Genomic DNA, 23,333 nt, shown 5'->3' with positions numbered 1-23,333 from the left:
AACTTGACCTACTGTTGAGAAATCAGGCAGGACAGGTGACTGAGGTGTCAGTGGGGGAGCACTTTGGGACCAGTGACCATAATTCTATTCGTTTTAAAATAGTGATGGAAAAGGATGGACCAAATCTAAAAGTTGAAGTTCTAAATTGGAGAAAGGCCAATTTTGACGGTATTAGGTGAGAACTTTCAAAACTGATTGGGGGCAGTTGTTTGCAGGTAAAGTGATGACTGGAAAATGAGAAGCCTTCAGAAATGAGATAACGAGAGTCCAAAGACAGTATATTCCTGTCAGTGAAAGGAAAGGCTGGTAGTGTAGGGAACACTGGATGACTAAAGAAATTGAAGGTTTGGTTAAGAAAAAGAAGGAAGCATATGTCCGGTATAGGCAGGAGAGATCGCGAGAATCCTTAGAAGGAGGGCAAAAAGAGGACAGGATAGCTTTGGCAAATGTGATTAAGGATAATCCCAAGGGTCTTATAAATACATTTAAGGACAAAAGGCTAACTAGTGTTAAGTTCCCTTCTTGAGATTTTTACAAGCTTGACGCAACTTCAATGCGCCAACTTCTATGAACAGTTATGATTATTTAAGCAAATACAAGCTTTTGGAGGATCACTTGACACACTTCAATGCTTGTAGAACATGTCAAATGAGGCTTTCCGAGCAAGGGAACCGTCCTCCTTTTTTTACAGGGTTTTAAATCAGTCAGTCATGCACGCAAGACCAAACCCCTACCACTCCCCATTTTCACATGCCACCCAGAAACCACGTAAACTGATGAGGTTATTCCTTAAACTGCAACATTTAGTGTGATTAAACTGTCACATCCTTCCCAACCCCCCCCCCCACCCCCACATCCAATTTCTTACGTAAGCAGAACAAATTAATTGTTTTACATCTCACTAGGGAGAAAATAGGGTCCCTCAAAGATCAGGAAGGCAGCCTATGGGTGGAAACAGATGATTGGGGGGGCAGAGGGGGTGAGATACTAAACGAGTATTTTGCATCAGTGTTTCTTCTGGAGAAGGACATTGAAGATATAGAATGTGGGGAAATAGATGGTGACATCTTGAAAAGAATGTCCATATTAAGAGAAGTTGGTGCTGGATGTCTTGAAGCTCATAAGTGGATAAATCCCCAGGACCTGATCAAGTGTACCCCAGAACACTGGAAAGCTAGGGAAGTGATTACTGGGCCCCTTGCTGAGATATTTGTATCATCAACAGTCATAGGTGAGGTACCGGAAGACTGGAGGGATTATGGATAGTCAGTGTGGCTTTGTGCATGAGATGTCATGCCTCACGACACTTGAGTTTCTTTGAAGAAGTGACAAAGTACATTGATGAGGGCAAAGTACTTGATCTATATGGGCTTCAGTAAGGCACTTGACAAGGTTCCCCATGGGAGACTGGTTAGCAAGGTTAGATCTCACGGAATTCAGGGAGAACTAGCCATTTGGATACAGAACTGGCTCAAAAGTAGAAGACAGAGGGTGGTGGGTGGAGGATTGCTTTTTAAACTGGAGGCCTGTGACCAGTGGAGTGCCCCAAGGATCAATGCTGGGTCCACGACTTTTCATCATTTATATAAATGAGTTGGATGTGAGCATAAGAGGTATAGTTAGTAAGTTTGTAGATGACACCAAAATTGGAGGTGTAGTGGATAGCGAAGAAGTTTACCTCAGATTATAACAGGATCTTGATCAGATCAGCTAATGGGCTGAGGAGTGGCAGATGGAGTCTAATTTAGATAAATGTGAGGTGCTGCATTTTGGAAAAGCAAATCAGGTGGAGTATAGGAGTATAATGAGAAACCAGAGAAATTTAAAATGCTGAATGAAAAAAAAGACACAAGGATTGAACATCAACTTTGGTTCTGCCTTCACAAAAGGCACAGATAGCCTTTCAGAAATGAGTAAAATAAGGGCCCAGAGAGAAGATGGAATATAAGATGATGACACTAGTACAAAATGGTGGCTGGGAAATTAATTGTTCTGAAGGCTGTCTAATTCAGTCTGCATGCTAGAGTACTTGATGGGATGTCACTGAAAATATTGGATGCATTGGTCGTCATCTGAAATGCTGAAGACCCTCGAGTCGTTCCTCCAGTTTGGATGGTGGCAAATGTAACCGGACTATTTAAAAACTGTGGGAGAGAACTAAACAGAATTGCAGGCCAGTTAATCTAACATCAACAATGGGCAAAATGCTACCTGGAGTCTACTATGAAAGATGTGATAACAGAACATTTAGAAAACATTAGTGGGAATGACAAAGCCAGCATGGGTCCGAGGGGTAAATCATGCTAAATAAAATCTTCTGAAGTTTTCTGAGGTTATAACTAGTAGAATAGATGAGGGAGAACCTACAGGTTGGTGTATTTGGATTTTCAGGAAGCTTTTGAAGAGTTCCCTCAATTATTTGGCAGAGTTAAATACATGGATGTAATATGTTGGGTAATAGGCATCAATTGAAAATAAATTGTGTATAGGAATAAATGGATCTTTTTTTCTGAGTGGACGGCAAGGACTAATGGACTATAAATGTGTCCAGTGACCTGGCTGATGAAACCAAATGCAACATTTCCAAGTTTGCTGGTGACAACATTGGAATTGTGAGGAAGATGCAAGGAGGCTTCAAGATATAGACTGGGCAAATACATGGAAGATACAGTTTAACGTGGCTCTGTGATGTTTTAGACTCTATGAACAATGCAAAGAGTATTACTGAAATGATGATACATTGGAAAGTGTGGATGCACAAAGGGATCTGGATACCCTTGTACACTAGTCAATGATAGTAGATGAAGCAAGAAATTCATATGGTAAATTTGCATTCATTGAGCGAATTTGAGTTCAGAAGAATGTCTTAGCAATTGTACAGGACCTTGGTGAAACTGCACCAAAGTGTATGGCGTGCAGTTTTGATCACGCTACCTAGGAAAGAATAGGATATAGAGGGAGTGCAGCCGAGGTTCATTAGGTTGATGTTGGGGATGGCAAGATTGCCCTGAGGAAGGATTGGTTTGACTAGGCTTCTGTTTACAAATGTTTAGGGTGAGAGGGTCTCTGATGAAAATCTATATAATTCTAATGGGCGCTCGCCTTCATTGCTCAGACCTTTGAGTATAGGAGTTAGCATGTCATGCTGAGGTCATACAGGATGTTGGTGTAGCCTCTTTTGCAGTACTAGTCAGATGTAAAGCACGGAAACAGACCCTTTGGTCCAACTCGTCCATGCTGACGAGATATCCCAATCCAATGTAGTCCCACCTGCCAGCACCCGGCCCATATCCGTCTTAAACCCTTCCTATTCATATATCCATCCAGATGCCTTTTAAATGTTGCAATTTAAACCTATGCCCTCTAGTTCTGGACTCCCTCACCACCAAGGTCCTGTACAATTGTCTATTTATCCTATCCATGCCCGTCATGATTTTATAAACCTCTATAACGTCACCCCTCAGCCTCCTACGCTCCAGGAAAAACAGTCCTAGCCTATTCAACCTCTCCTCCGACCCTGGCAACATCCTTGTAAATGTTTTCTGAACCCTTTCAAGTTTCACAACATCCTTCCAATAGGAAGGAGACCAGAATTGCACACAGTATTCCAAAAGTGGCCTAACCAATGTCCTGTGCAGCTGCAACATGATCTCCCAACTCTTGTACTCAATACTCTGACCAATAAAGGAAAGTGAATGCCTTCTTCGTTATCCTATTTACCTGCGACTCCACTTTCAAGGAGCTATGAACCTGCACCCCAAGGTCTCTTTGTTCAGCAACACTCACTAGGACCTGACCATTAAGTGTATAATTCTTGCTAAGATTTACTTTCCCAAAATGCAGCGCCTCACATTTATCTAAATTAAACTCCATCGGCTACTTCTCAGCCTATTGGCCCATCTGATCAAGATCCTATTGTAATCGGAGGTAACCTTTCTCGCTGTCCACTGCACAGCCAATTTTGGCGTCATCTGCAAACGTACTAAGTATACCTTTCATGCTCACATCCAAATCATTTATATACATGACAAAAAGTAGCTGACCCAGCACTGATCCTTGTGGCACTCCACCGGTCACAGCCTTCCAGTCTGAAAAATAACCCTCCAGCACCACCACCCTCTGTCTTCTACCTTTTGAGCCAGTTCTGTATCCAAATGGCTAGTTCTTTCTGTATTCCATGAGATCTAACCTCTTTGTTACTTCAAAAACTCAATCAAGTTTGTGAGACATGATTTCCCATGCACAAAGCCATGTTGACTATCCATAATCAGTCCTTGCCTTATGTACATCCTGTCCCTCAGGACTCCCTCCAACAACTTGCCCGCCACTGACGTCAGGCTCACTGATGTATAGTTTCCTGGCTTGTCCTTACCACCCTTCTTAAACAGTGTCACCATGTTAGCCAACCTTCAGTCTTCCGGCACCTAATCTGTGACTATCGTGAAACAGATATTCAGCAAGGGGCCCAGCAATCACTTCCCTAGCTTCCTTCAGAGTTCTAAAGTACACCAGATCAGGTCCTGGGGATTTATCCAGTTATAGTCATCCTGTTATAGGAAGGATATTATTAAACTGGAGATGATTCACAAAAGGTTTACCAGGATGTTCCTTGCAGTGGAGTGTTTGAGTTATAAGGAGAGGCTGGATAAGGTGGGATCTTTTTGCACTGGAGCATAGGAGTTTGATGCGTGACAGGTTTTCAAATCATGATGGAAACAGATAAGATGAATGACAGGTATCTTTTTCCTAGGGTGAGAGCTGTCAAGATTTGGGAGTGCATTTTTTTAAAGGCGAGAAGAGGAAGTTTTTAAAGATGAGGGGTAACTTTTTTTTTCAGTGAGTAGTTAATGTGTGGAATGAAGTTTGAAAGGAAGTGGTGGATGTGGGTACATGTAAAACCTTAAAGGCATTTGCACAAGTATGTCAATAGGAATTGTTTGGTGAGATATGGGCCAAGTGCAGATAGGTGCATTTAGTTTAGTTTGGGATTACGGTCAGCATGGACTGGTTGGTCTAAATGGTCTGTTTCCATGCTGTCTGACTCTGGTCAATTTAGACGCAAAGACGTTTTGTCTGAAACCTAGGAGTGCAATCACAGGATGTGGGGGGACCATTTAGGACTGAAATGAAAATATTTTTCACTCGAGGGGTAGAGAACATGTGGGATTCTCCCACATAAGGTTTTGGGAGTCAAGTCATTGAATATGTTCAAGAAGGACAAAAAAATTTAGATTTTAAATGTATCAAGAAAATGGGGAGAAAGTGTGAATGTAGCCTGAAGGTAAAGAATCAGTCATGATCAGAATAAATGGCAGAGCGGGCTTCTAAGGCTGAACAACTCTAGCTGCAAACTTGTGTATTAATCCCTTACGAAATTCAGTTGGAGCAAAACTTCATTTTATTCACCTCCCACACATGCAGTTGCTCTGCAATTCTAGATTAGGTATTATATCTCTGCTAGCATTGACGAGATGTTGGACATCTTGAATCCTTGGCAAATATTTTGATTCCAGTGGTTATCACATGTAGGAGATTGCAATGCACTATTTAGCTGCCTTTTTCTACATTACAGCTCCATTGCCTTTTGAAGGGCAAACAGACATCAGTTGGTCATCAAAGTACATACAAATTCTTTTCCAAAATGACACTCATTCTTTTATGAATCTTCATTGGCAATTATATTGGCACTTTACCAAACATCTGTGGTTTTTCTCAACTGATTACCTGAATAGAAGCATCGTAATTAGATTAACATTGACAGAAAAAGACATGGTTGATTTTTGAATCTCCCTCTTCTGTAAGCTGAGCATGACAAAATTTTGCCCTTAGTACAACTGAGTCAGATCAATAACTCATAGATGGGACTGAAGCTGGGTCCTTGATCTTATTGGCTGTAAACTCTTGGGCAAACCTAAGTATTTGGAGGTTCCCAATTAATGCTGATGAGGTACGTATTTCTGCAGGGTACAAGAGCTGCTGCAGGTTTACCTTTTTTAAAAAAAAATTATATCCAACACAGCAAAATTGTCTGCCCTCAGGATTGTTTGCAGTGGTTGTTTTCACTGTGATTGGAAGCATTATTGGCTGTTTCACACTTTTGGGTTTTGGATCAATGCAAGTTCTTATGGCAGTTCGCCTTTTAAACAGTTCTGCTTTTATGTCCATCTTGATCATTCAGTTGGAGACAATTTGACCTTTCTCACAGGCAAAGGCAATATATATTCTAGGATTGAGAAGGGGGCGACAGCCTAGATGTATTATCATTTGACTCTTAATGTAATGTTTTGGAAACCCAGGTTCAAATCCCGCTAAGGCAAATGGAATTTGAATTTGATACAAATCTGGAATTAAGAGTTTGATGGTGACTGTGAATCCATTGTCAATTGTTGGAAAAACCCATCCTCACTTGGTGTGGTCTACGTGTGACTCCAGACCCACCGCAATGTGGTTGACTCTTAGCTGCCCTCTTGGCCATTTAGAGAAGTGTGATAAATGCTGGCTGAGCCAGTGACTTCCTTCTCCTGTGAATGAATAAGAAAAGGATCATTCCTGATATCTAAAGTATCAAAGCCACTTGTTAATGTTACTTGCAAAATCACTGCTTTCACCAAGTAACAATTATCTGTCTTTGCCCAATAGGAAGGCTATAATTGACAAGTGTTTTGTAGCTGTATACTACACAGTAAATTACGATTTAGCCTATTTTTGTCCTTTAAGCATGCCCTAAGCAAAAACTGCAGTAAAGTACTATGCCTTGGGGAATTTACATAACAGCTTGCTTAAAGGTGGGGGTGGGTGTTGTTTTGGCCTCCTTTCCAATTCGTGTGGGGAGAAGGAACAATTGGCTTGTTCCATGGTCTCTGAAAGTGACCTTATCCATGGTGTCTCCATTTTATATAATCAGAGCTAGTTTGTTTGGTGGTAGGTAGAATGAATAAAATGGACTGTTTCCATAAGCCACCAACGAGATTATGCTTAATGCCTTTGGGTTTCTCTTGATCTATTATACAAATAAAATGTAAACTTTGTTTTACTTAGATATATCTATAAAAAGAGTAAGCCACTTAAATCTTTGTTACTTAAGCTTATAGTAATCTGAAATCCACATTCCTGTCCGTCCCGGATAAACTTGCTTCCAAGCAATTCATCACTTCTGCATTAAATGTTCAAAAATCTGTTTGTCTTTTTCAGCTAAGAGAATTTAAAAGATTCATAATTCTCTGGGGAAAAAAATTGCCTCGTCCCAAATGGGTTACACTTTTTTATTTTTAAGCAGCGAGCTCTGGTTCTAGATTCTCCCACAAGAGGGAATATCCTCTCTACATCTTCCCTATTAGGATCATGTTTCGATCAGGTTGCCACTTGCTCTTGTAAACTTTAGCAGATACATGCCTAGCATGTCCTAACATTCCCTAAAGACGACCTGGCTATTCCAGGGATCAGATTACAAAACCTATTCTGAGCTGCATTCAATGCATTTATGTTCTTCCTTTAAATAAAATGATCAATATTATACATAGAGTTCTAGATGTGGTCTTACCAGTGCCCTGTGTAACTGAAGTATAATCTTGTACTTTTGTATTCAATTCTCCTAATAAATGTTAGCTTTCCGAATCATTTCCTGCAGCTGCATGCTAACTTTTTTGCAACTAATCAGGGATGCAACCATGGTAGTCATATGCTTCAGGAATGTAAAAGTACCCTCTATTAATGGGTTTACCTTCATCCACAGGCTTCTGTGTACAAGATCTGTAAGGAGATGTATGATGATGAAATGGATGGTGACTCAATGTCTTATCAGCCAGATATTGTAGGGGACAGGTGAGTGCAGTCTGTGTGTGCGCGTGCATGTATGTACGGTTGGGGTGGGTGGATGGTTACTACCTCTCCTCCTCATAGTCTTTTGTATTTTGATTCTGCAAGCATCTAGTTCTGTTTCTCCCATCCCAAAAATTTGTCCCGTCAGGACAAATATAATCTGGCCCATTACTGCCTAATTCACCTATCAACCATCAGCAAATTAATGGAAAACATCAGCAAGACATCACTTATCTGAGCATTGGTGTATAGATTATTGATAAATTTGGATTCTAATCAATGTGAGGCCTTATTGCAACCTTACTGCCAACTAAGGGACAAAAAGCTGCATTCCTGAGAAGGTGAATGGAGCTTCAAAGTAATATTTGACTGTTTGGGGCTATCTGGTGCCCCGTAAAGTCAAAATTATACAATGATAAAATTGATTATAGCATCGAAGGAGTTAATTTGGCCTACAGTGTCTGTGGAGGCTCTCTTGTTGTAGTTCTGCAAATGTTCTTCTGTTCAGGTGCTTATCTAATGCCCATTTGAACGCCATGAATGAATCTGTTTCCAGCATTTTCAAGCAGTGCATCCCTTAGCTTAGCCAATTGCTGTGTGAATAATATTTTTCTCACTTTCCTTTTTTTGCATTTTTGCAAATGCTTCAAATCTGTGCCCTCTAGTCTTAAGTGGAAGCAACTTCTCCCTAACCACTCCATCTTGACCGTCATGATTTTGAAGATTTTGATCAAATCTTCTCTGTTTTCTTTGAACAGGAGAAAACTGTCCCAATTTCTAGTCATAACTGAGGTGTCTTAGTCCTGGAGCTATTCTAAACTAACTCTGTGCACTCTAATTCTGCATCCTCCTGCTCACACGGCTGTTAATTGCCCCCTCCACTGCATTCCATACAAACTAAAAATATGCATATTATTCCATGCAGCATAGAGTTCAAATTGAAATCGTGCTTTTCCTATTAAAATGCTTTTGTACTGTGTATCCAATTCTTCAAATTGCTTTGGTATTATTTATTGTTAACTCTTAACTCCATGTTCTCATGAAAGTAATCTTGTAAATTTGGGTTGGAGTCAGTGGTGGAAAATACCTGGCTGCGTCAGGAATTTCCTTTTGCATGCAGGACATCAGTAAACTAGCTGTCATTTTCTGATATTGATAAATGAATTACCAGAATTTTCCTTTTGCACTGAATCCCTAGCTTAAGGGTGATCAATCTGGTTACATAACCACTACTGTCTATCCTTAAAACAAATTTAAATTACCTAATATTGTAGAGGAAACCACTTTTAATACTTTTAAAAAAAGGTTTTTCCCAGCTAGTGTAAGTGACAATATGATTGGTGTCTATTTCCCTTAATAGACAAAGGAAAAACCAGCCAGGATTTCTGCAATTCATGAATATCCAGAATGTGTGCAAAAGCTGCCAAGTGTTTGACTGTGATGCGCATGGGAGGCCACTGAGATTAATATGCTCAGTGTAGCCATCAATGGGAAAATTCGAAATATTTGCATGACCTGTTGAAATTATGTGTTAGAATTTGGTGTCCTACTGAGAGACAGTATCGTAAATGTTTCTGCACCACTTACAGTGGATCCTTGTTCTGTGGCTTACAGCTGAAGTGAAGTTTGGTGTGATTTCATGCTCATGCTTGTATTGCTTTTGGTGTAAAGTGCTGTTTTTTGCTGTCTTTGCAGTTTGGTGGGAGGCCTTCTGACATTGAGCCCGGATTATTGCTTCGTTTTAGAGGATGAGGGCAGTATATGTGGTTATGCCCTTGGAACTGTGGATGTGAAACCATTTTGTAAAAAATGCAAAGTCTCCTGGATACCCGCTATGCGGGAGAAATATGTTAAACCAGAAGCCAGTCAGAATCTTTCCGAAGAACAGGTACTGTCTCTGAGTAACTGGATTCATGTTTACTGTGAATTCCGTGAGTTTTAGTAAGAGTATCTTAAGGAATTCTATTCTCTCAATTCTGGCTCAAGAAAATAAACTGGGTGTTTTATATCCAGAAAATTTCTAAATTAAGCCTATTTTATATCAGTCTCTATCTGGAGGCTTGCAAGACCATAAGACAGAGTAACAGAATTAGACTACTCATCGAGTCTGTTCTGCCATTTGATCGTGGCTGATCTGTTTCTCATCCTCATTCTCCTGTAATCCTAGATCCACTGACTAATCAAGAACCTATCTATTTTTGATTTAAATACACTAAATGATTTGACCTCCATACCCTCCTGCAGCAATGTTTAGCACCCAATGTTTGAAGAAATTCCTCCTCCTCTCAGTTGTAAAGGATCGTCCCCTTGCTCTGTGCTTTCCTAGTTTCTCCTACTAGAAGAAACATTTCCGCATCCACTCTGTCCAGGCCCTCTCCCTGTATTCTGTAAACTTACAATGCGATTTCCCCCTTAGTCCTTCTAAACACCATTGTGTACAATTGCAGAGTCCTGAACCACACCTTATTTGACAAGTCCTTTGCCCTGGTCCATTTCTATAAACCTATTCTGCTTCCTTCCAATCACCAACCACTGCCATGGCACATTCTTCTTTTGGTACAAAGTCCAAAAGCGTTCACAATATTCCAAATGTGGTCCGAGCAGAGCCTTAAGCAGCCTCAGCAGCACATCTTGACTCTTGTATTCTCGCTCTTTTGAAATTAATGCCACCATTGCATTTACCTTCCCTAACCACCAACTGAACTTGCATATTAACTTTAAGAGGATTCTGAACTACGCCTCTCGAGTCCCTTTGCCATTCAAACTGTAGAAGCCTTTCTCCATTTGAAAGTAATACATAACCAAACACTTTCCCACATAGTATTCCATCTGCCACCTCTTTGCCCACTCCCAACCTGTCCAGTCCTTTCGCAGCTTCCCTGACACTAACCTGCCCCTTCACCTATCTTTGTGTCATTTGCGAACATGGAAACTATGCCCTCCAGTTTGTTCATCCAAATCATTAATGTATACAGTACAACCTCAATTATCCGACAGGATCTCAAGATCCTGATGTGGGTAATCCGAACGTTCGATCATCCGAACAAAATACTCCCTGCGTGTGTCTTTCAAATAATCAAGGTTGCCCCTGTAATGTGAATAGTTGTAGTCCTAACATGGACCTCTGCAGAACTCCATTAGTTACTAGCTGCCATCCTGAAAAAGACCCTTTTATCCTGCTTCTTGCCTTATGTCAGTCAGTCAATTCCCTACGAATGCTAGTACCTTACTTCTAACACAACGCTTCTTATCCTTTTAGCAACTTGCTGTAGCGCACCTTGTCCAAAGGCTTTCTGGCAATCCAATTTGATCAGGTCAAGTGACTCTTTGTCTAATAGACATTAGCTATTTTCCAGTCCTCTGGGATCCTCCATGATTTTAGTGATTCCTGAAAGATCACCACCAATGCTTTTACAATATCCTCTGCTTTCTCCTTCAGAGCTCTGGCGCAGCCCATCTGGTCTACCTATCTAGACACTGTATGCTTTTCTTTCACTTCATGCTGCTTCTGATTTAAAGATGCGTTATGTAAGGCTCCCAAAAACACCCCATCGGGCCAGTTGAAATGTCACTGCTTTATTTAGATTATATTTAATAGTCCTTTGATTATCTCCATCAGAGCTATTTAAAGGACTTGACCATAATATCTTCAGAAAAAAGACTTGCATTTATTATCATGCATCTCATAACCACTCGGCATCTGTGTGATTTACAGCCAGTAAAGTACGTTTGAAGGGTAGTCACTATTATAATGTAGAAAATGTGTTGGTCAGTTGATCATGACCAGATAATGCTTGTGATGTCAATGAGGGATACATTTTGGTTGGGTGCTTGCTTTGGATATTTCTGTATAGCTTTGATGTCTTGGATGTAGGTTTGCTCGCTGAGCTGGAAGTTCATTTCCAGATTTTTTTGTTACCCTACTAGGTAACATCTTCAGTAGGCCTCAGGTGAAGCAATGCTGAGAATTCCTGCTTTCTATTTATATGTTTGGTATTCTTTGGGTTGGTGATGTTCATTTCCTGTGGTGAAGTCACTTCCTGTTCCTTCTCCCAGGGGGTGGTAGATTTGGTTGGTTGTTTGTTAATAGAGTTCCGGTTGGAATGCCATGCTTCTAGGAATTTTCATGCGTGGCTTTGTTTGGCTTTTCCTAGGATGGATGTGTTGTCCCAGTCGAAGTGGTGTCCTTCCTAATCCGTATGTGAGGATACCAGTGAGAGAGGGTCATGCCTTTTTGTGGCTAGTTGGTGTTCATGTATCCTGGTGGCTAGTTTTCTGCCTGTTTGTGCATGTTAGACCCCATCTATTCTCCCCTGAGAAAAGGAACAGGTAGTGACTTCACCACAGGAAATAACATCACAGGAAACAATATCACCAACCCAAAGAAACCCAAACATATAAATAGAAAACAGGAATTTTCAGCATTGCTTTGCCTGAGGCCCATTGAAGATATTACCTAGTAGGGTGACAAAATGTCTGGAAATGAACCTTCCAGTTCAGCGAGCAAATCTACATCCAAAACCTCAACCTGAGCTACAAATCTTCTCAAAATGCACTAAGCTTTGATGTCATTCAATGTTGTGCTGTTTTTGGTGTTATTGACTGTAATCGATCCTACTTTAAATTCACCATTTCTCTACTAGTCCCTCTTTTAAAATCCATAAACTGGCTCCACTCTTATTGATAATCCATTACAGAGCAACGTCGATTATTCGAGCAAGATCCTGATGCTTTGGTAAACTGTGTCAACGACACAGCCTGAGACTTGCAGGCGTAAAAATCTCCTGCTCCACCTTGCATTTTATCAGCTCCACCTTGCATTGTATCACATGATGTATAATATTCTATTTGAAAGAAGATCCTCTGTTGTAACATAATACTACATATTAAATAAAAGCTTAAATAAGAGGACTTACCAAGCGAGAAAAGCCAAATCTGGGACACTGCGAGCCTGTAGCAAGGGGAATACGTGCCACCACCAACCACCGGGGATACTGCAACCTGGTCTCCCACCTGCTTCCTGCAGCCATCAGATCAGTTATCCAAACATTTAATTATACGAACAAAATACTCCCCACCTGTGTCAGTCGGGTAAATGAGGTTGCTCTGTGTGTTTCAAGCAAGGAGGCTGCCAGTGATAGAAAAATTTGTTTATTCAACAGCTTTTGCACCTTTTTAAAATACTGGCCACTAACGCCCTTCCCTAAAACTCATTGCATACTCAGAATGAATACTGTGCAGTTACTGTTTAAATGTGAAAACCTTACAAGTCTTTTGCATTCAGTACTGTTTCCCAAGTGCCTTTGAGCTGACCAGATTTGTTTCTGGTGCTCAGTTTTTAGTGTTGACCAGAAGAGTGCTGACTTTCTCATTGAGTTTGGAGGGATATGGGCCAGGTGCTGGCAGGTGGGACTAGATTGGGTTGAGATATCTGGTTGGCATGGACGTGTTGGACCGAAGGGTCTGTTTCCATGCTGTATATCTCTGACTCTGAGTAGTGCTATGGGATCTTTAATTGTCAGCAGTTCTTTTAATGTTTTGATGTGTTCCACTTAACACCACCATTATGTGAGGATGCCTGTAACTAACTGGTTTTTGGTTCCCATGTAGAAAATGATGCTGAGCTTCCATGAAGAGCAGCAAGGTCTACCGGAAAGCTTCCTTGCCACTTTCCCCTCATTAATTAAAGTGGATGTGCACTCGAAAGTGACAGATCCGAGTGTTGCTAAGAGTATGATGGGTTGCTTGCTTTCATCATTGAAAGCTAATGGTAAGTATAAATGCTTTTTCTCATCTGAGGGGCAACCATGATTACTCATTATTGAAAGTAACTGTCACACTACAATGTGGAATGTATTAAATGGTTAGCTGCCAAAATGTTGTTTATTTTTCCTCCTCTGGACCATACAAACTAATTTATTATCATCTAATTACTTGAAATAATTGGTTAGTGTATTTTGTTGAAATGTACCTGCCTGTTAGTATTGCCCACAGGTTGAGGGATTGCAATCATGTAGAAAAACTTGAAATTTGGTATTTCTTTTTCTCTCTCAAGTTTGGGTAGGAAGCCGAAGTAAGCAGCTGGAAGTCACTGAAGTGATGCTATTCCCTGATATGGGAGGAATGAAGATAACTACACAATAGCTACAATGTGGAGTTCTCTGTACATACGGTGAATTGCACATTGTCTTCAGAGCGTTCTGTGTCTATTTGTACAATAAGTACATTGAAAGATGGTTATGAAGGGTGAAGAGGTGAATTAGTTTGAAGTGATGCCTTGTGTGCAGTTTTAAGCATTAAAGTGGTTATCTTCTTTTCTAGATATTCTGTGGATCCATCCATATAATCATCCCCTTTCTATCTTGAATTGCAAGCAGAGGACTGCAAATGTTGTGCTCTTGTTCAAGAAGAGCAGTAGAAATGACCCAGATAATTATAAATCAGTGAGTCTTATGTCTGTTGTAGGAAAAACTTTGGGAAGGATTATAAGAGATAGCATTTATAATCATCAGGCAAGCAACAGTTTGATTGGAGATAGTCAATCTGGTTTCATCAAGGGCAGGTCGTGTCTCTCAAACCTCATTTGAGTTTTTTGAGAAGGTGACCAAGCATGTGGATTAGGGTAGGGCAGTTGTCGTGTACATGGACTTCAGTAAAGCTTTGATAAGGTTCCACATGGTAGGCTTTTGGAGAAAATGCAGAGGCATGGGATTGAGGGTGATTTTAGCAGTCTGGATTAGAAACTGGCTTTCTGTAAGAAGGCAGCGAGTGATGGTTGATGGAAAATATTCAGCCTCGAGTCCGATTACTAGTGGTGTGCCACAGATCTGTTTTGGGACCACTGCTGTTTGTCATTTTTATAAATGACTTAGATGCAGCATAGGTGGATGGGTTAGTAAGTTTGCAGATGACACTAAAGTTGGTGGGACAGTGGACAGTGTGGAAGAATGTTGCAGGGGGACTTGGATAAATTGCAGAATTGGGCTGAGAGGTGGCAAATGGAGTTCAATGCGGCTAAATGTGAGGTGATTCACTTTGGGAAGAATAACAGGAAGGCAGAATACTGGGTCAATGGAAAGATTCTTGGTAGTGTGGATGTGCAGAGGGATCTTGGGGTCTATGTATATAGATCCCTGAAAGTTGCCACCCAGGTTGTTAGTACTGTTAAGAAAGCATATGGTGTTAGGTTTTATTGGTAGAGGGATTGAGTTCCGGAGCAGTGATGTCATGCTGGAACTGTACAAAATGTGGCCTCACTTGAAATATTGCGTACAGTTCTGGTTGCCCCATTACAGGAAGGATGTGAAAGCATTGGAAAAGGTGCAGAGGAGATTTACCAGGATGTTGCCTGGTCTGGAGGGATGATCTAATGAGGAAAGGCTGAGGGGCTTGGGTCCCTTCTCATCTGAGAGAAGGCGGCTAAAAGGGATTTAATAGAGACATACAAGATGATCAGAGATTGGATAAGATGGACAAGTGAGAGTCTTTTTCCTAGGATGACGTCCGCTTGTATGAGAGGGCATAGCTGCAAATTGAGGGGTGATAGATCTAAGTCCGAGGCAAGTTCTTCACTCCAAATGGTGAGGGTGTGGAATGCCCTGCCTGCCAATGCAGTTAACTCAGCCACATTAGGGCCATTTTAAAAAGTCCTTGGATAAGTATATGGTTGATGGGATAGTGTAGGAGGATGGGCTTAAATTAGTTCACAGGTCAGCGCAACATCGAGGGCCGAAGGGCCTATTCTGCGCTGTATTGTTCTATATTCATGTAGTGTTAATAAGGGAGAGCTTGTTGATATATGGTTGAATTTCTGAATGGTATTTGTTGAAATGCTACATAAAATGTTACTGTGCAAAGTAAAAGTAGAACTAAATGGTGACAGGTGTGAAATATTTGCATTATATAAAACTGGCAGGCATAAATCCCCTTACTGATTGGCAGAATGTGATAAGTAGGGTTCAGATATCTCTCAAAATAGGAAACTGTGAAGAGGGCATAGAGGTTGTAGACTAATATAAGTGAGTTGGCAGAAATCTGACAGATGGAGTATAATATTGGAAAACGTGAAATGTTCACTTTGTGAAGGCTAATGGTATGCTCTCTTTTCCAAGAAGAACTGAACATGATTAATTCTACAGGACATTAGTGACGCCACATCTTGAACACTGTACGTAGTTTTGGCTGTTTCCTTTAAGGAGGGATGTAAATGTGTTTAAAGGCAGTTTGAATGAGTTGTTTTATGATGATAGAGGTTAGGTTTAAGGTATTAATTGAATTTGTGTAAAGATGATAACCTGTCTGGTGATGGCTTTGGCCTGTGGTTCAGTGAATCAGCTCATGCTTGGGTTGCCAAAGATGTGCCCAAGTGATGTCCCTTTATGCCTACCTTTAACTATGGCTGACTTTGCACAACATGAAGTGGCTAAATGGTTGAGTGAGCTTTAGCCAGTTTTAAATGAATTTTCCATCTGTTGTGAAGGATTCCTTCCTTTTCATGAAGAGCATATGAAATAGACATGTCAAAAGCAGTACTGTCAATATGCACTTTTGATCTTGTAAGTTTAGTCACAAATATGCCACTTGAGGAAACCGTTAACATTTGCACCTGTGATCACAATGTCACGGCGTCTCTAGATGATCGCTGATCTCCAAATCTATTTTCTTCAGACTCCCTCAAACTTCTCAACTGACTTGGTTGAGGGCAGTTTGAACGACACAATATACGCTTAAATAAATGGTGTTATTGTGGGGTTCCTGCTAGGCCCAACTCTTGCTAACACTTGCGTTGGATGCCGCAAGAGGTGTGTTGTCAGTGGAATTAACATTGTGTACCCCTTATATTACTAATAGACATGCAGATTTGCAATACTTAAATCCAGAGCACCATCAAAGTTGTCCTTGCACAGCTTAAACTCCATCCTCTGCTCAGTTAATGTTGAAATGGAACAAACTTACTTTCCTCTTTTTCTTAGTTGAGAAATCAGTTTTTTTAAAAACTATTGAGTTTGTGCTCCCTGATCAATATACATGCTAGGATTCCGACAGTTCCACGTACTAGATATTTTCTAATCAGCCTGGTTAGATATATTATTACATGCCTCTGGAACCAGTGGGGCTTGAACCCCAGTCTCTTGGATTAGCAGTAGCACTACCACTGCATCACAACAGACCTTCAACAGTTTCATGTCCTACAAGTTCAATCTTTATTGTTAACCATGTGAATAGGGTCCTAGCCATCTGCTCCTTGAAGCTTAATGCTGTGATAGTGAATTTCAAATCTATACCTGACAGTGACCACTGAAATCATTCTCACTGCATATTACTCTAATTCGTGAAAAGCTGGCCACCATTTTTGGCACTGAAGTGTTTAGTCTAGCTTGGATTCCTATGGAAGGGGCCAGTGCCTCGAAGGTTTGAATAGGTGAAGTTAGCTGTCAGATGGTGTTACTTTTCAGTAAACAAGTGTTATCTCCTTTAACGGGATGCTACTATCAAGTTTTTTAAAAAACGTTTGCCAGTGAGTAATGTGATTTGAGTTTCCACACAAATGCGTTACCAGGTACCAGGCTGAAAATCCTAGCAACTGGAGGCTGTATCAAACAACAGGCAGCCTGTCGGTAGTTCCTGTGCAAACCACCGAACTCCATGTCGAACATTGCCCATTAGCAGAAGCAAATCTAATGTTTACTAAATAATTCTGACTTAATTACACCAGAAACCAATTTAAGATTATTAATTGGACATATGGTGTCTTGCATTTGAACATGCTAGAACCTACCTATGTTAACATATGGTGCCATATTAATTGTAAACAAATTGAATTAATCTATGAATTACACTCTTTTTAATTTTGTGAAGGGTCATGGAGACCACATTCCCCATGACAACACCCTGATCAGTCAGTCTTGCTGCCAGCTCTGAGTTTGTTTCAGCTCAGGTTGACAGTTCCTATTGCATCTCCATGCCAGCTATGATCCAACCTGTCAGTCCCCTCTGCTCCTGTCTAAATTGTGTTCCCTTTCCGGTCCCAATGAGTGAAAGATGAAAAGCTTCAACTTTGCTGAAAAGAGACATGAGACTCAATGGAATGTGATGCTCCAACAATTAATGAATCCCTGGTCCTGGCTCTGAATGAGAAGGGGAGGAATGGAGAAGAGGCAACTTGATCACTTTTGTGCTTTGTCTTTTTATAGTGAAGTAGTAGAAAGGGAATGTCACTGACTTGTAGCTTCAACATAAGTTTGCATTCATATACATCTTTTTACGTAGTGAAACATTTCAAAATGTTCTGCAGTAGTGATTATTGAACAAAATGTGACACCAAGCCATATGAGTGCTGTTGTCAGCGACTGAAAACTATTTCAAATAGATAGGTTAGTCAAATAGCTCACTGGAGTCCAGCAAGGACAGCAGATAAAAGGGAATTGGCCAGTGCTGAATCCTGGGTATGTGAAGTATCCATTTCTCCAAGTTGTTTGTATTCCTCTCAATGAGCCATGCTCTTATTTCACTCTTTTCTCTTTTTAGGGTCCCGAGGAGCATTCTGTGAAGTAAAACCCTCTGATCGACGAGGTCTGGAATTCTACAGAAAGCTGGGCTTCTTAGAGTTGGCCAAAATGGAAGGATTCCCAAAAGAGATGTTAGTTCTTGGAAGGAACTTGTAACAGAACCCTGTGCAACGTAGTGTAATTAAAGGATGTGTATAATTAAATGTATCTAAATTTAGCCTTAAGCTGAATAACCTGTGTTTAATAATGTTTTATATTTTCTTTTTTTAATTTGCAATACGTAATAAGGTGAACTTGATCTAGATGGCACTTTGTGAGTTGGGTGGAACTCCACTGATGCAGTAACAAAGCATTATCTTCTTTGTTCTGTTTATACCCTCTTCTATTCCTCGCCTTCACATGAGCAATTGTTTGGTATCAAGGGAAGTTGCCTGGTTCTCTCACTTCAGACACTAGTCCCAAGCTGATGGTGTGAGCTTGCTGTGCAGCCAGTTAAACTACTATGTCAAAACCTGGTCATATTTTATAACCAACCATCCACAGAGGAGCAAGTGGAGTTTTCTGTTTGCAGTGATGATTGAGCTCAGTTCAGTGTTGGGTGGGAGGCTTTGGAACTTTATCTGGTCTGCTTTCTGCATTTTTTAAATATCTGATGAGAAGTAATGGATTTTGTCTGTCTTTTAAAGATGCTTTTATATTTAGGTATTCTCATTTTACTCTTAAGCAGAATTATTTCTGGATAAAGGCACAGGCTGTAAATGCTTAAAATCTGAAATAATTGCAACAGTGCTGGGAATACACAGCAGCTTAGTCAAACTCTTTAAAGGTAAATGGTCGGTTAATAATTTGGGTGCAAATCCTTTATTCGAACTTGATTTGAGCAGTACGTCTAAGCCATTCAGTGTGAAAGTTTCTTGCTTCTGTAAAGACTGCAGTCCACTTTCAAGTTGGAATTCAGTCTTTGGGTTTCGCCAGACAGTGTTAACTTGGTAAAATGTCCCAAGTTCGTTCTCAGCAGCAATCCTGAGAGACTTTACCTTCCCACTGTATTACTATTAGGTATTGACGGTTATATGTGAAGTGATGGGTGTGACGGTTTCTCTACTCCCCACAGTTTGTAATGCATTTTAATAAGCACGGTGGCTCAGTGGTTAGCACTGTTGCCTCACAGCACCAGGGTCTCCGGTTCGATTCCAGCCTCAGGCAACTGTCTGTGTGGAGTTTGCACATTCTCCTCGTGTCTGCATGGGTTTCCTCCGGGTGCTTCGGTTTCCTCCCACAGTCCAAAGATGTGCAGGTCAGGTGAATCGGCCATGCTAAATTGCCCACAGTGTTAGGTGCATTAGTCAGAGGGAAATGGGTCTGGGTGGGTTATTCTTTGGAGGGTCGGTGTGGACTGGTTGGGCTGAAGGCCCTGTTTCCACATTGTAGGTAATCTAATCTCATAAACTCTTGGATATCTATTCCTAGTCTTAGTTGTTTACTTTGCAAAGATGATTCTGGATGTAAATGAAAGCAAATGATGCACAGTTGCAGTCTTTGCTTTCACAGCCTGGTTTGTTGTGTGCTGCATGAGACTTGTGGTATCTCTCCTTGTCCTTGATACTTTGTGCATCTCCAATCTTTTTGTCATCTGATAGGAGCAGTCTCTGTTCTACAAACCCCTCTATATTTCAAGAAGTAGAATCTGTCTTGCATTGCTAAATATTTACTCATATACTTTAGGCAATAATTAAGTCGTGGGGAACGTATCACCCATCACATTGACATCAGGAGAAAAAGCTGAATATTTCCTTGGGCTAGGAAGGGCCAATATTCCCTGATAGCTGCAGCTTTTTAAAAATTCATTCATGAGATGGATTTATTGCTAGATCAGCATTTATTGTCGAGAGGGCAGTTTGAGTCAACCACATTGCTGTGGGTCTGGAGTCATATGTATGGCAGACCAGGTGAGGCTGGCAGTTTCCTTCCCTAAAAGGACATTAGTGAAACAGGTTGGGTTTTCTGGCAATAGTTTCATGGTGGTCATTAAACTGTTTTAATTCCAGATTTTGTTTAATGAATTAAAATTCCATCATCTGTCACAGTGGGATTTGAACCCAAGCCCTGAGTGCAGTCTTAATAGTCCTGCGATAAAACCACCAGGCCATCACCTCCCCAAGCATTCTTGTTTGTTCGGCAATGCAAACACTCATTCTGTGAATCAAAGTTAAAATTTCACTCTTTGGTTTCTCACACCCTCTGGTTCTCTTGATGCAAACCCATAATCTGTAGTGTTTCCACTTGCTGGAGATAGAAAAAGCAGATTTATCTATCTTTGCTGTGCTGATGCCAGGATTCCTGCAGCCACTGTCTATTATAATTTTCCGTCTGAGATAACGAGTTGAAATGGCACAGTTCTTACTTCCTGAATACTGTATTGAGTGAGAAATCGCTGAAATTCCTAAATTCTGTTCACACTTTTTTTTTTCAAACATACAGCCTATACTTGCACACTGCAAGTCTGTCCTACTCCTTTACTTCCCCACTCTGTTTAGCTTCTAAAACCAAGTAATATGTTTGGGATCAAAAATCTCACTTCTCCGACCCAGCCCCAACTATCGCTTTGAAAACAAATATTTGCACTATGTACCATTCTCCTAGGTCACCTTTAATCATATATAAAGGCTATCTCGATTTGAGTAAAGCACAGTTGGAATCCAGATTTTAAAATTATGTTGTTACTTGGATAAATATGGAACACAGAATATTCGGGCTCCATTCATGATCCCAGATAGATTTTAAAAAGTCTGATTTTCCGGACAGATCTATGGACTAATTCAGTTTGAAAATCTGTTTCATAAAACCAGATTAACATCTTGCCTATCTTTTTGTTTCATTTCTCCCCCGCCTCTAAATTTTCAAGAAATGTGAAGCTGTGTCCTAACTATTGTTTCCTGGCTGCCTACTTGAAACGGTCACTGCTAGCCTGCTTCCTTTTGTTGTCCTGTAATGGTGCTAGAAACCAAGGAGTGAAAATGATGCATCTAGGTGGAGTTGGTTGGCAGTACGTTGACTGTTTTGAGGGATTGCTGCTGTAGGAAGTCTGGGACATCCAGAAAGGGGAAATATGGCATAAAAAGTTCTGCCAAGTGGAAACTAATGAGTCATTTTCTTGAGTGGAAAGAAAACTGCTGAAAATTTGAAATTGAACTAAATATCTAAAAGGTTGGATAAAGATGTCTGGCTGCTAGATCAGTTTTTTTTTCTTTTTAAAACACCAACCTGCTGTGTATTCAAGAACTTCTTGTTGCATCAAGTAAAATGTGAACACCACCTTGTTAAACATTTCTCCAAATTAATTTTCTTCTGGGAAATTAGGGGTTATTCGTTACCTTGAACCACTTCACTGATATTAAAAGGTTCCAGGGCTTTGATCCAGTAATCGTGATATATTCCTAGTCAGGGTGGTGTATGAGAAAGATATCTGCAAGTGGTGGTGTTCTTATTTATTTGCTACCCATGTCCTGGGTAGTGGTACTCATTGCATGTTTCAGTGCTTTTCCTCTGCCAGGGATAAAACTCTTGTGTTTTTTTTTTGTGACCAGATAAAATGGAAAAAATGCATAAAGTTGCATTTAGAGTCTGGAGTTACAGATTCTATTCTCCTAAACTTGCTGTGTGGCTAGTGAAAATATTTTGAACTGTATAGCAATGGGACAAAATATTAGTTCTATAGAACTTAGGGTACATGGCAATGACCACTTTCTGTAAAGTATGTTGATGCTGATCATTAGCATCATAAATATGATAGCTGTCAATACTTCAGTTATTTCTCTAAGTTGGTTGGAATTTAGCCACCCTTCTGCTCTAACTTTTGCACCCCTCTTTGAAAAAGCACAGACATGCTGCTAGATCTTGATAACTGTTAACTGGTGCTCATTCGCCAAAGCTTCCAACCCTCATCAGTGGAGGACAAGCCCAGATATGGAAAGAACTGTGTACATATAAATTTTTTTAAAAGATCATCTTTTGTGTGTCTTTTCCTTTTAATATGTTTGGGTGTGGGCTGGAAGAGCTTGTTTGCACAGTGGTGATATTTGTATTAACACACGAACCACCAAACATATGCAGCTGGTCTTTTTCTCAATCAAATCCTGATAAGTGGATTGAACAGTCACACTGATCTATTGTCGTTGTAGATAGATAGTTTTTCAGTCCTGGGCTGAGGGTAGAGAATGGGACTCTGAAGCAAAATTCTTAAAGGCATAAATGAACAAGATTATATCATAGCCAACATATATACATATTCAAGATTATTTACAAAAGGATGGAATACCAGCCACTTCTCCTCCTATGTGAGACATAGCTTCTTGTAGTCTACATAGCATGATTAGATTCTTGGAGCATGGCAGTTTCTGGAAGATAGTCTGCTAGTCTCAGGAGCCTTTTCTAGTCTCATGAATGTTTGGAAGTATCTTCTTGTCTACCAGATGTGCCCCTGTCTTGCCACTGACCTGTGACACAGCTGATGTTCTGTCCCTGGCTATGGCTGCCCTGCCTTGGAGACACATGACTGACACTACTGGTTCCATCCAGCCCTGAATCTTGAAGGATGACCCTTTCTTTCTCGCTCTCTCTCACTCTGTCCCTGTCATAACATTATCACAAGTGCCCTCCAAACCTCATCTGCTTTGTGTACAACTTTGGTCCTCTTTGTTTTGGTCAGGGCAAACCTTACTCCAGCAACAGTAGTGGCTCAGTCTCTCTTTGGATTATCCTTCACTTTAGGATTCCCACCCTTCAGACCATTTGTCCTCCTCTACTTCACTCTGGTGTCTTCCAGCTGCAGTCAAACATGGTTCTTACTGGTTGAACATTAAGGACACAGATGAGCACTGGGACATTTCATGCAGTGTGTTATAGTACCTGCTGAGGAACTTGATTTGCTGTGCTAGTGAACTCTCCCTGGATGCTTTTTTTTGTAAATATTTTCATTGAGAAAAAGGAGATTTTAGATTTTTTACA

General features: G+C 40.6%; 1 protein-coding gene across 3 annotated transcripts in view; it reads left to right on the top strand.

The window, feature by feature from the left end:
* The window catches only part of oga (O-GlcNAcase), a 50,440-nt gene extending 31,884 nt beyond the window's left edge, over positions 1–18,556 (top strand). For 2 of the 3 annotated variants that reach the window (XM_043712930.1, XM_043712931.1), the window contains 4 exons: positions 7,733–7,821; positions 9,514–9,706; positions 13,429–13,588; positions 18,346–18,556. In XM_043712930.1, coding sequence (XP_043568865.1) covers positions 7,733–7,821; positions 9,514–9,706; positions 13,429–13,588; positions 18,346–18,482 — 579 coding nt within the window. In that variant the 3' untranslated portion in view covers positions 18,483–18,556. Of the gene's footprint in view, positions 1–7,732; positions 7,822–9,513; positions 9,707–13,428; positions 13,589–15,932; positions 15,986–18,345 lie in introns of all 3 variants that reach the window. The other variant, XM_043712932.1, reaches the window with a different exon arrangement.
* Positions 18,557–23,333: the final 4,777 nt, after the last annotated feature.

This window comes from Chiloscyllium plagiosum, chromosome 22 (genome assembly GCF_004010195.1).
Source record: "Chiloscyllium plagiosum isolate BGI_BamShark_2017 chromosome 22, ASM401019v2, whole genome shotgun sequence".
NCBI classification, from domain to species: domain Eukaryota; kingdom Metazoa; phylum Chordata; class Chondrichthyes; order Orectolobiformes; family Hemiscylliidae; genus Chiloscyllium; species Chiloscyllium plagiosum.
The sequence above is the reverse complement of the archived record's forward strand: the minus strand, read 5'-3'. Positions and strand labels throughout refer to the sequence as shown.